The 13,149-nt window shown below is 46.3% G+C and overlaps 2 protein-coding genes across 2 annotated transcripts in view; both read right to left on the bottom strand.

Annotated features, from left to right (window-relative positions):
* Positions 1 to 13,149, bottom strand: part of LOC307231343 (antigen peptide transporter 2-like) — a gene marked incomplete at its 5' end in the record, with an annotated part of 131,336 nt that overhangs the window by 116,986 nt on the left and 1,201 nt on the right. The window lies entirely within an intron of this gene.
* LOC307237897 (ABC-type oligopeptide transporter ABCB9-like) lies at positions 4,781 to 7,802 on the bottom strand (the record flags this gene model as incomplete). The annotated part of the gene is made up of 5 exons (XM_080010695.1): positions 4,781 to 5,779; positions 6,053 to 6,189; positions 6,814 to 6,904; positions 7,259 to 7,483; positions 7,737 to 7,802. The coding sequence occupies 5 exons, from the start codon at positions 7,800 to 7,802 to the stop codon at positions 5,588 to 5,590; spliced, it is 711 nt and encodes a 236-aa protein (XP_079866821.1). The 3' UTR covers positions 4,781 to 5,587.

Here is a 13,149-nt window from a genome sequence, read left to right as displayed (position 1 = left end):
TAGTGTTTTAGTGCCGTTGTTGTTCCTCTAAAACCAAGATGGATCAGTACGTCAGCAGCTACATACCAAGCTGCTGCACTAGAGGGCGCTGTGCAGCCTCCTTCAAACTCCCTCTCGTTTCAAACGGATCTCTAAATAAACACACACCAACCGAGCCGTGTTGTCTTGCCTGTGTTTTGATATGAAAAGACATGTTTTTAAGTTCACCTTTCACAGGGGTCGTGTATAAATCGGGTACGTGCGTCTCAGAGTGCGCTGCTCAAACTGTAACGACGCAGGACGGAGGTGAAACGTCAACACTGACACACGGAAGGAGGAGGCTGGAGGCGGCAGCCAATCAGCAGCGGCCTCTTTCACGGTGCGTTCAAATCCCTCTGAATTTTTATTACACACGGACCACTGCAAACCAGGTCCTGATCAAAAACGTCTTTACTTATATAATACAGTACTTTTCAAACCTGGACTACTTTATAATAACAGACCTGCCAACCTGCACACATTGTGTCTTCCAACCACGCAATTATTGGTCAAAATAATAATAATAATAATGATAATGATGATAATAATAATAATAATAATAATAATAATAATAATAATAATAATCATTATTATTATTACTTATAATAATAATAATCATTATTATTATTACTATTGTATATGTTTGTATGTATGTGTATTCAAGATTCAAGAAATGTATTTGTCACATACATATACATACTACCATACATATATGCAGTGAAATGTCAATGCAACGCACCCCGGGATAATGCACAATATGTTCGAGACTGAACACAATAGCTACCTTATTTGTACTAACTGATTCCTAAAAGGTAATGCAGTAAGTTATGAGAATAATATAGAATAAAATAAAATAACTCAAAAGTAATACAGGGTGGGGGTACAAAATAGAAATAAAGGGAATGAATATGGGTTATGCTATTATGTATATACAGATATGTGCATTAAGGTGGCATGTGAATAACGTGAGCTAGTGCAACAGTATGACGCAGCTATACAGTAACACCAAACACAACAGCAATCCAGCAAAGTGATAGAGTACAGTAAGGCTTACGTAAGTGTCTCAGTGAGGATCCCCTGTGGTAGGACTGCGAACATTACAAGCAGACACAGATTTGGAAATTATTGTTTTTGATAATCATGTTCAAGTTCAAGTCCACAAAGTTATTTGTCACAAACATATACATACAGTCATACATATATGCAGTGAAATGTCATGACACCTGGTGATTACGCACAATAAGTTCAAAAAATACTACAAATACTGAATGGGATCAACAGCATCATCATGATAAAGTGATGTTAAAGTCATTGACGACGTCACACGCCGAAAAAGTGACATGTTAACAGTGTTTTTGAGCGTCCTCGATTGTAATCCTCGCCTAAAGTCAACAATCAGCTGCTTAGTTTTGCTGACGTTCAGGTGGAGGCTGTTGTCCTGGCACCAGAGTGACTGGTCAGCCACCTCCTCGCGGTAGGCCTTCTCATCGCCGTCGGTGATCAGGCCCACGACAACGGTGTCGTCAGCAAACTTGATGATGGTGTTGGAGCTGAACCTGGCCACACAGTCGTGTGTGTACAGGGAGCGGGGGAGGGAGGCCGAGATATAATCCTTAATCAGCCTCTCGAAACATTCATGACCACTGAGGTGAGGGCCACCGGACGGTAGTCATTCAGGCAGGCAGGAGAGGCCATCTTCGGGACAGGAACCACGGTGGAGATTTTGCCGCAGGCATCAATACACAGGGTCCAATCAACATGCACTACACTCTTCTTTCGTTCAGTTTAAATAAACTTGAAGAACGATAAGAGTTAAGAATAAAGAAGTACGATCTTTCCTGGATGACCAGTGCGGCCACAAAAGAAAAGGTTGGTTCCTCCAATGTTTCTAAGATCTTCCTGCAGTGGGAAAATGTCTTCTTTTAAAGTTTATAGTTTCCGGGGTTTTGTAAAACGTAGCACGAGTTACAGTTCTCCAAGTTTCCTTTAAACACAGGCCCGGCTCAAGCCGTCTGTCTAGATTTCGTACTTGTGAGGGGCTGGAGGGGAATGAGTTACAAAAGACAAAGCTTGGACTTAAATAAATTCAGATGATGATGATGTCACACGAGGCCCGCTCCTGAAACAAATGAAATTACAGTTAATTAACTCACAATTTCTTATTAATTTCTGCTCCAAATGTAGATCGATACTTATCAAATGTGAACCACAAGACGTTTGAAATGTATCAGTTCTAACGAGACTTCAACCATGTCTGTGCGTGCTATGGTTGTTGTGTTCCAGACACTTTTGGCCTGAAAAAAGCCAAGATTAAAAATAAAAAGACTAACTTGAAATAATAAATAATGACAATAATAATAATACAAAAATAAACTAAAAAAATAAAAATAAATTAATTAATAAATAATAATAATAATTAATTATTATTAATATTATTTTTTTCCTAGTATTATTATTATTATTATTATTATTATTTTAATAACGATAATAAACATTTTCGCAACAGTTCTAATTAGTAGTATTATAATAGTAGTATCAATAATAAAACAGTATAATAATAATAATAATAACAAATAAAGATATAAAGAAAAAGAAAAACATTATAACAATAATAAAATAATAGTCATAAAAATATTAATGAAATAATAATATTAATATAATAATAATAATAATAATAATTCTCGGTATACTGCACTAGATGGCAGTGAAGACCACAACATTCAGATAAGTTTGTCAAGGCGGCCAGGACGCACCAAAACCTGCCAACACCAACACAAGAACCGTTTCCAATAAGTCACGTGGTTTTCTGGCAAAACAACGGAGCCACCCGCAGCCTCAGGTGGCGCTGCTTCTCCACCCTCCACCACCACGTTTCTTTCACTAGAACCACGTCTATAGAACCTCGACTATTTCACAAGAACCACGTCTATAGAACCACATCTATTTCACTGGATTACAGTGTTCTGTTCCTCCACTATGTTTTATTCCCACCTCTTGTGTTCTGCTCATGTTTGAAGGCCTTTCACATGAACTGTGTGCAGAGCCATCTCCCCAAAAGCCCAACAGCGGTCAGCACGTCACATGAGCAGTTGTTACCAAACGCCCCAAAGGAAAGTGCAAGAAGGTGCCTGGCTGCTTTCCAGCTTGGCAGCATCGAGTGGCAGCGAGTTATTCAATAACACTGCACACACACACACACACACACACACACACACACACACACACACACACACACACACACACACACACACACACACACACACACACACGCTGTAGGGGAGGTGAAGAGGTGAATCTTGGGAAGGAGACTGAAAGTATTGGCTGTAACCATAGCGACTGGACCCTAACATACTCGTCACTCGACGACTGATGGCCGTGCTTTTCTGCCGTCGCAACATGTCCGACTCCACCGTCCGCCATCTTGTGCTGCACCGTGAAGCTCTCAGTGTAAAGTGGGCGGGGCACCAGCATCTGCGTTTCCTCTTTCTCTTGTGCCTCCTCCAGGATGCAGGCTGACACAGTAACAACACTCGGCTCAGCTGCTCAGACGACATCGTGCCTTTCCAAACACGTTCCCAAAGGGTGCGGAGAAAGACTATGTCCTATGACGCAAATGACTGATAATGTTGCTTAAATGGGGAACAAAAAGCACCAAGACATGTTTTGATGAATCCCCCATCCCATTAGGTAGATTGTTAGACATCACAACATGGCAGCCAATGTCTCCTCGACTGCCTCTCAAGCCGACAGGGGGTGTTGGTGTTTTGACAATGTTGTGGCAGATAGCGTGATAGTGCCTTTGGTATGATCCGGGCAGGGTTCCAGGAGGCATCGCCCAAACAACACACCTGGGACTTTCCAGGGCGGGTTATTGTTCATGGGACAACAACAAAAAGCCAACCCCCATGGAGTACGAGCGGCAGAATGTATTCAAGTGACTTGTACAACGCACAGAAATTAGAATTCCTGTAGAGTTTGTGTGTACACATTCAATATGAATAGTACTACAATGTATTCAAAGTACATAGACGTACTGCTTCACAAACCTTTTTTAATAGATAGAAAGAAATGTAGAATAAAAATAATTTTAAAAACTGTCAACTATTACTTGTGTTACTTTAGGATGTAACCAGTTACTACCATGAACATAACTTCCAAAAATGAAAAGAATTCAATCTTTCTGCCTCACATGCTCCCTTGAACACCCTCTGCATTCTATGTTTTTCCCATTTCTCACTCTTTTATTGTTATTGTTATTATTGTTTTATTGTCACTCTCGACCTAGGATCATTTCTGGTAAATTGCCGGTACAGCTGTGAATGGAGGTGTGTGGGAATGGAAGATGTAACATTGTCATATGGCATATACGGAACTCCTCCATAAAGGAGATCAATGTGGAAATGAACACCTACTGTACTGCCTTTGCTGGATTTTTTTTATGCAGCGATGTTACGGATTTCTTGTAGGGCATTTTAGGGTTTAGGAGCCGCGTGCACCTCGTGCACTCGGAACCGTAGGGTGAATGGCCCAAGAGAGGCCCGGCTGCCATGTTTATGGAACAGGGTTTCCAGAAATAGTCCTGAGAATGTAAAAGTGACAACAAAACAAAGGATACATTCATGACATATCTGCGGAGAAAGGAGTCGGAATCGGCAACACAAAATATATTTACCTTTTATTTTGTGGGTTTTTTTCTGTGCTATGGGTCTACTGTACATCTAGAACAATAACAAACATTTTTCTAAACGAGTAGAGCCAGGCCCACACGACAAGACAAATCTTAACAGATGTTGAAAATGTGAGAGACCCCAGACTGACAACATATCACCACACATTTAACAGTTTTGTTCCTAGTGTGTGGGGAGCAACAGATTATGTTCATGAACAACACAATATCCTAATCTCGCGAAGACGCACAAGATGGACTTTGCTCCTGATTGTCAGAAGGAAGGGGAATGGAGGCTTTATTGTCTTTATTTGATTACAATTAAGAACTTATAAGATCGCATATCACTCAACTATAAATCTAGTATTTACTTTTCGCCTTAAATATATTGTCCATCTGTCTGTCTGTTCGCCTGTCCGTCCATCCATCTGTCTGTCTGTCTGTCTGTCTGTCTGTCTGTCTGTCTGTCTGTCTGTCTGTCTGTCTGTCTACCCTTTAGTCCTTCATTTGTGCACTCGAAACCTATGCATCTTTAAGGAAATAATGATTTATTAATACAAAAAACGATTTAATAATATAACTATTATATATGTTATATATATATAACATATATAACAAAAAAAATACAGGTTTCCATAACAACATCAGGTTCTGAAACTTCGTTAGTCTACATTTACAGTACATTAGAAAATCCATAAGCTGAAGCTTGCTATTCATGATTTTGGATCCTGCAGCAGGTGCTTATCATAATATTTCCTTGTTGTGTCAAAAGAAGAAAAACGAGTTCTACAAACTATAAGACTGAGCAAACAATGTTCAGTATTTACAGGACACTGCAGTCGCAGAGTCGGTGTGGAATGCACGGCATCACTCCACCACGATGACAGATCATCGCTGTGCGCTTCACTCGGCAAAGAGCTTCTCCCTCAGTTTGTAGTAAGTCCCTTTCAGTTCCATCAGCTCGGCGTCAGTCCCTTGTTCCTGAACCTTCCCCCCTCCAATCACAACGATGTGATGTGCCCTCTCCATGGTCTTCAGCCGCTGAGCGATGACCAGCAGGGTCTGGTCGGGATCGGTGGTCAGGGCCTGCTGGACCTGCACCAAGGAGAGAACACTTATTTACCATGATCGCGCAAGCCTAGCAACTACCCCGGACCAATCTGGACCACCATGGTCAACCCTGGACTACCATAGTCAACCATGGACCACCATGGTCAACCCTGGACTACCATGGTCAACCCTGGACTACCATAGTCAACCATGGACCACCATGGTCAACCCTGGACCACCATGGTCAACCCTGGACCACCATAGTCAACCATGGACCACCATGGTCAACCCTGGACTACAGTGGACCAATGTTTGAACCTTGTTCTCGCTGTCGGTGTCCAGTGAGCTGGTGATCTCGTCCAGAATGAGGACTTTAGGTTTTCTGACCAGGGCTCTGGCTATGGCTATCCGCTGCTTCTCACTGTTGGCCAGCTGACCTCCACCCTCCCCCACCTCTGAAGGATGGATGATACAGAACCATAAGTCACACACAGAGGCTGGACACACTCTAGGCCTGGACAATATTAATCTCAAAGTATAAATAATAGTATATAATATTGCTTATACCTCACTATGTATTCAAAATCCAATGTTAAAGAGCAATTACAATATAGTTTCAACCTCAATATCAGAGCAAATCATTCCAGAGGTAAGTAGTGGTTTGACCTTCTCCATCTCTAAAAGCTTGGGAAAGTAAAATGAACCCCCCCACCCCGAAAATTTTGTACATGTTTATTTTTATTTTTATATGTGCCCCCAATTTCTCAGTGGTGAAAAAAGTATTAATATCTTACACTCAAAAAGGAGTATAAAAACTCAACGGAAACAATACTCTGGCAGAAATCCCTGTTGAACATTTTGCTCAAGTAAAAGTATTTAAAGTACTTGATACTAATTGACCCAGGTAACAGAAGTTTAAAGTACTATTTAACAACATAACGTGTCGTACAAACACAATTCATCCTTGATGTGTTCACCTCTATTAATTGCACTAAAATTGATGATGTCCATTCAGTAAGACAAAGGACAGTTAAGTAGACTACATACAGTGTGTTTAAAGGTGCAGTCATATTGTCTACCTGTGTCGTAGCCGCTCTCCAATTGGCTGATGAAGTCGTGGGCGTTGGCTCGGCGTGCCGTTTCCTGGATATCCTCCAAAGAGCATCCAGCGAGGCAGCATCAATCAATCAGTGTCGGGGAAGTTAGTTCCACTCTGTTCCACCGTGCCGTTACACATCTTCTACGATCGATGCTTCATCCAAACTTTTGATGTCAACACTAATGCGAGGGTTGAACACATTCGATTTTGCACCAAATTCACTTCATTTCATTTCAACTGGTAATTCAGTCTGCCAGGAAAAAAAAATTAAAACTCCGCTTCCAGTCGTGAATGACTACATCAACCTTACAGTCATATAGAACTCCTCCTTCATCTGGAATCCAGTGTGACCAAAGGTGACCAAAGCGTTGCTGCGATACTAAAACATTGTCTTTTACATTTGTTCATCCTGCGCGTGAACCCACATTGGGTTTGATGCGCGCGGCAGAAACGTCCTTCTTTGGCTCAGGTCCCAACCTTCCTGTGCAGGAAGCGCTGCTCATAAATTTCAGCGGCTGTCCGTCCAGCAGGATCTCCCCGCACTGCGGCTCGTAGAACCTCTCCAGCAGGCGGGCGCAGGTGCTCTTTTCCTCTCTGGACGGTCCCACCAGGGCCGTCATCTTCCCTGGCCTCAGCTCCAATCTCAAGTCCTGACACAAGGAAACGTTCATTCTGCCACGGAATGTGAGAGCCTTTATGATCTTAGGTTTCTGATTCTAAGGAACAAAGCAAAGGTGGCTGTTTGACTTTAACGGGGTTAAAACCCCACCTGCTCCCAACTTTACATACATATACCCGTCAGGTCCAGCCGTCATTCGGGCGTCTTAGCTTTCGCCACATGCCACCTCCCCAGTCTCCATCTCTCGCTCCCTCTCTCCTTTTTTCCCATCCCTTAGGAACCACCAGGCGATCCCAAGGCGCGGCTGAGCTCTCGACGCCCTGAAGACTCTTTTCCCCGTCCCGAGTCATGGCTCCCCAGTCTCTAAACCTTCCACTCTCCTTTGTTCTGTGTTCCTACACAAGTCAGAGCTGACACGTACATGGATGCTCCGCCGGAGACCCACCTGCAACACCGCTCTGTCGGGGTGCGAGGGCTAGGAGAAGGTGAGGCCCCGGAACAGCACACGTCCCGCCAGGCGTTCGGGGGACAGGGTGCCCCGGGCGCCCAGCCGGGGCTCTCGGTCCAGGTACTCAAACACCTTCCCTGCAGCGCCCACCGAGTTCAGCATGTCACCAAAGACGTAGATCAGTGTCTGGAGAGGAAGCCAGAGGCCGCTTGATCAACTGTGAACATCAATAGTGATAATAATAATGATAAGAACCTTCAACAATGTTCAAACCAATGATTCCCAACCTTTTTCATTTGAAGGACACTCATTATGACATGTATTAGGCCACGGACCCCATTTGATAAAATTTAGTCTCTGGGACCTCAATCTGAGAAGATTTTTATTTTTATATATTATTTAATGTCTATACTCTGACACCTGTTGAGAATCACTGGTTTAACATATATATACTGTATATATATATATACTGTATATACTGTATGTGTTCCATATATACAGCAGCTAGCTAACCCTGATGTTGTTCCCCGGATTGGTCTGGTAGAGTATGAAGGACAACAAGCTTCCAGTGGTCATCTGACCCCTTTGGATGAACAACTGGCCTTAGTGCAGCACAGCCACCTGCATACACAGCTCAGACAGCTACACACACACACACACACACACACACACACACACACACACACACACACACACACACACACACACACACACACACACACACACACACACACACACACACACACACACACAGGTGAACAACAACAAACAACAACTCATCTCGGTCACAGTAAAGACAGTAATACAATCTCCTCATCATGGAAAAACAAAACTAAACAGCAGCAAAGTTCTCACCCTCCGTGCGAGCAGGTAGACGGCTCTGATGGTGTCGCGCTTGGCCTTCAGGCTGTGCGTGTCCATCAGCCGGTCGCCATAGCGACGGGCTTCACTGTGCCCCGTGTTGAAGCTCCGTACCACCCTGATGCCGGACACCGTCTCATTGGCGGCGTCGTTGGCCCGCGCCATAGAGTCATGCACGGCCGTGGACGGTCTCTGGAAGTAGTTGAGTGATGGATACTTAAGTTCATCTTTTTTTTTTAGCAGTAACATGTGAATTTATTTAGGTAGAAAATCCCTAATTTGATCCTTTTTAGTTGGCGATTTTAACAAAACAGTCGGTCAATGTATTTTGCGTTATGCATGTGCTCCTCTACATGCTGTTCCACTGTTGGTGGCGGGGTCCGCCTTTCCGCTCCAGAAAGCACTGATGTGGTGAACGCTCTGATCAATTTGATGAAGCAGTGTAGTTTGTGCTCAGCAACTGTGGATCTAGAAAAAAAAGCCAAGACGAAGATGAACTCAGATGGTAGAGAGAGACTCCTCGGTAGGGTTACGTTCCGGTCGCTCCAGCTCCAACCATCTCTCCCGTCCGCTGCTCCCAGTTACCCTCTCGTGGGGAGATATAACACTCTCTTCCTCCGCTCTCATAGATTTCGGGGCGGATGCAAGTTTTCTCGACCAGGGACTAGCACGCCAGCTAGGGCTGACACCCGTCCCTCTCCCCGCACCGCTCGAGGTCAAGGGGCTGAACGCGTCACATCTGACCCGATTACCCACCAGACAGCCCCTCTCAAGCTGCTACTCTCCGGCAACCACCCTGAGTCCTTAAGGTTCTTCCTCATAGATTCCCCACTGAACCCCGTGGTTCTGGGGTACCCCTGGCTCCGGACCCACAACCCTCAGATGGACTGGCGCTCGGGCAGCGTGAGCTCCTGGAGCACACACTGCCCACTGCCTCCGCTCTGCCTCAACCCCGCCGCTGGTCCCCAAGAGCCCTGACCTGCCCTCGGTTCCGTCGCAATATCTGGACCTGGCCCCGGTCTTCAGCAAGCAGGGTGCGCTATCCTTACCACCTCATCGCCCCTACGACTGCGCAATCAACCTCCTGCCAGGCGCCCCCCTCCCCTGCAGTCGCCTGTATAACGCCTCCCAGCCCGAACAGGAGGCCAAGGAAGCTTACATCTGCGACTCTCTCGCTGCCGGGATTATTCGCCCCTCGTCTTCTCCGCTAGGCGCAGGGTTCTTCTTTGTTGCTAAGAAGGACAAGACAAGTACCCCTTGCCTCTGATGGATTCAGTCTTCGTCCCCATCTGAGGGTGCCACCAACTTTTCCAAGCTCGACCTCCGCAACGCTTACCACCTGGTCCGCATCCGCGACGGGGACGAGTGGAACACCGCATTCAGCACCCCGTTCGGACACTTCGAGTATCTTGTTATGCCCTTTGGTCTGTCAAATGCCCCAGCGGTCTTCCAGGCCCTAATTAACGATGTCCTCCTGGACATGCTTAACTCATTTGTCTTTGTGTACCTCGACGACATCCTGATTTTCTCCAAATCCCTCTCTGACCACGTAAAACATGTACGCCTAGTGCTGCAGCGCCTCCTGGAGAACCTGTTTGTTAAGGCCGAGAAGTGTGTCTTCCATGTTCCGTCCATTTCCTTCCTAGGATTCATCATTGGCCGAGGGAGGCTGGAGATGGACCCCAAGAAGGTGGCCGCTGTGTAGGAGTGGCCAACCCCAGCCAATAGGAAGCAGCTCCAATGGTTCCTCGGGTTTGCAAACTTCTACCGGCGCTTCATCCGTAACTTCAGCCGCATCACTGCTCCCCTCTCAGCCCTTACCGCCACCGCAGTGGCCTTCAAGTGGACCCCCGTAGCCGAGGCTGCATTCCTTCACCTCAGGAGCCGCTTTTCGTCGGCCCCAGTCTTGGCCCAGCCCGACGCCAACCTCCAGTTCGTGGTAGAGTGGACTCCCGAAAACTCGCTCCCCGGTATGTGGCCTCTTCCCCATTGTGTCAATCATCAACCCCTGTGCTTTACGCCTCCGTGTCCACCCTACCTTCCATGTATCCCTGCTTAAGCCGGTGGTTTCCAGCCCTCTCTCCCTCCCTGCCGAGGCCCCACCACCCCCCCGCACCATCGACAGCCACCCAGCCTACACAGTGCGGCGCCTGCTGGATGTGTGGCGCCGGGGGAGGGGTTTCCATTATCTCGTGGACAGGGAGGGATACGGTCCGGAGGAACGCTCCTGGGTCCCCCGGAGACAGATCCTGGATGCCTCCCTCATCCGGGATTTCAATCGAACTCACCCTTCCGGTTCCAGGTGTCCGCCAAGGGGCGTCCGTAGAGGGGGGGTACTGTTAGGCCCACGGCCTCCCAGCGCCACTAGAGGCCGCCCTTGCCCCATCTGCAGCTCCCTAATGCGAGCCCGATTGCACACACCTGGGATGAATTACCTGCACAGTATTTAGTCCCAGCTTCCCAGTCTGGGACTAAATACAGATCGTCAACTAGCTTACCCGAGTTGTATCGCTACTGGCTCCCTCCCAAGTTCCTAGTTCCTAGTGCTTATTTCTAGTTCCTAGTTTATGTCTCGTCTTCCCCTTACCTGCTTGTCTCCTCTCGTCGACCCAGTCTATCTCTCCAAATCCAGCCAGCCCGGTTTACCTGCCTGTCTCTCTCCATCCAGCCTGGTTCCCCGTCTCCCCACCCGGATCCTGGACCCCATCTCCTGGTCATCATCCCTGCCCAGCCCTGCTCCATCCCTACCCTACTGGGTCCCCGGCCAGCTCCACCATCCAGGCTAATAAACATCCTTTGCCTGCCTTCCATCTCCCTGTGTCGTGCGTTTGGGTCTCTCCCAGTTCTGGTCGAGACACATCTGCTAAATAATGTAAAAATAACACACTTCAGTGGATCAACGTGTCCTTTCATCTACATCGGGGAAAACAAGTAAACGTGGGTTTTACAAATACCTGGTAGTGTGTGTCGTAGAGCTTCTGTATCAAGCCTGACAGGTGTCTCCATCAGCACCAGGAGGGTGAGCTTCCAGGAGAGGCTGGTCATCAGGGAGATCATGCCCAGCGTCTTAATCAGCGCCCTGAGCAGGACATTGACGTTCAGAGCCACAATGCGGCTCATCATGGTGGTGTCTCTGGACAGCCTGCACGTGAGCTCACCTGCACGGAGGAGCCGCTGTTACGCAACAGAGTAGATACTGCTCTGCCTGATGCAGCAGGACGGCTACTACTCCATTCTATGAAGCTCCACACCATAACAGCCTATAATGTTATAACAGCCTAGATAATAGAGTGTTATTATAGGGGTGTGGCGTATTACATACTACGTATTACATGTTCCAACCATCCTCCACCTACTTTTCCGCACGTGGAGGGTTGATGACGACGCTGCATAGAAACTTTCACCGACGTCTTGCCCTCGCAGTGCATTGTGGGATACGGTCACCAGCGCAGTGGGCAGTGTTTCCAAACAGTACTATGATGTTTCGCTGGATATAGTCGTAGTGGTACTTGTTGCACACAATTTGATGCATGGTATGGTTTTGGACATGCAAAACGCAAATTCTATGTACTCAATAATATCCATATAATCATGAATATTTATTTTAAATATCAATTCATTGAGTGAAATTAACAGCCAGTGTGGAAAATGAATGACCAGTTGGGCACTGGACTTTGTTGAGTCATCTTATTTGTATTTCATGCCCCTCTGTTTCGTTACGTTCCACCCTATCATGAGGCTCCACATAAAGACATTTTCTGGATGAACAGTCTTTGCGTTGCAAGCCGCAAGTTTCAACGATACCGTACCTCCCAGCGTGTTTTGGGGGAGACGCACCTGTTTTAATGGCCTCAAAGAAAGCAATCTCCTGATTGACCAGAGCCCCAAAAAGCTTGACCTTAATTCTGCACGTGAAGCTGCTGATTGCACAGAGGAAGAGACCCCCTCTGCAGCCTGCACAGAAGGAACTGCACACACACACACACACACACACACACACACACACACACACACACACACACACACACACACACACACACACACACACGTGGATACAGGCATACATTGACAAATGGACATATGCCCAAATGTATAAATATATTCTCATAAATAAAATGCAAGGAGTGTGAAAGGTGAAAGAATTGAAGGATAAAGACGTGAACATTTCATTTCCGTACCTTCCCAGCGAGTAGAGGCCCATGAAGAGTATCGCTGAGAGGAATTCATTGGACTGGTACTCGCTGCCCAGGATGTCGATGACCTTGCCCGTGTAGATGGGGATGGACATCTCGCCTGGACACAGTCACACAGACCCATCCTCAATGTCATCGTCATCATCATTATTGTGTTGTCAAAATGTGAATGTTCTTCTTTGTCAATGTTCATGT

The sequence above is a fragment of the Zeus faber genome (assembly GCF_960531495.2).
Source record: "Zeus faber genome assembly, chromosome: 1".
Taxonomy (NCBI): domain Eukaryota; kingdom Metazoa; phylum Chordata; class Actinopteri; order Zeiformes; family Zeidae; genus Zeus; species Zeus faber.
Note: the sequence above shows the minus strand (reverse complement) of the source record. Positions and strands in the feature narration are given on the sequence as shown.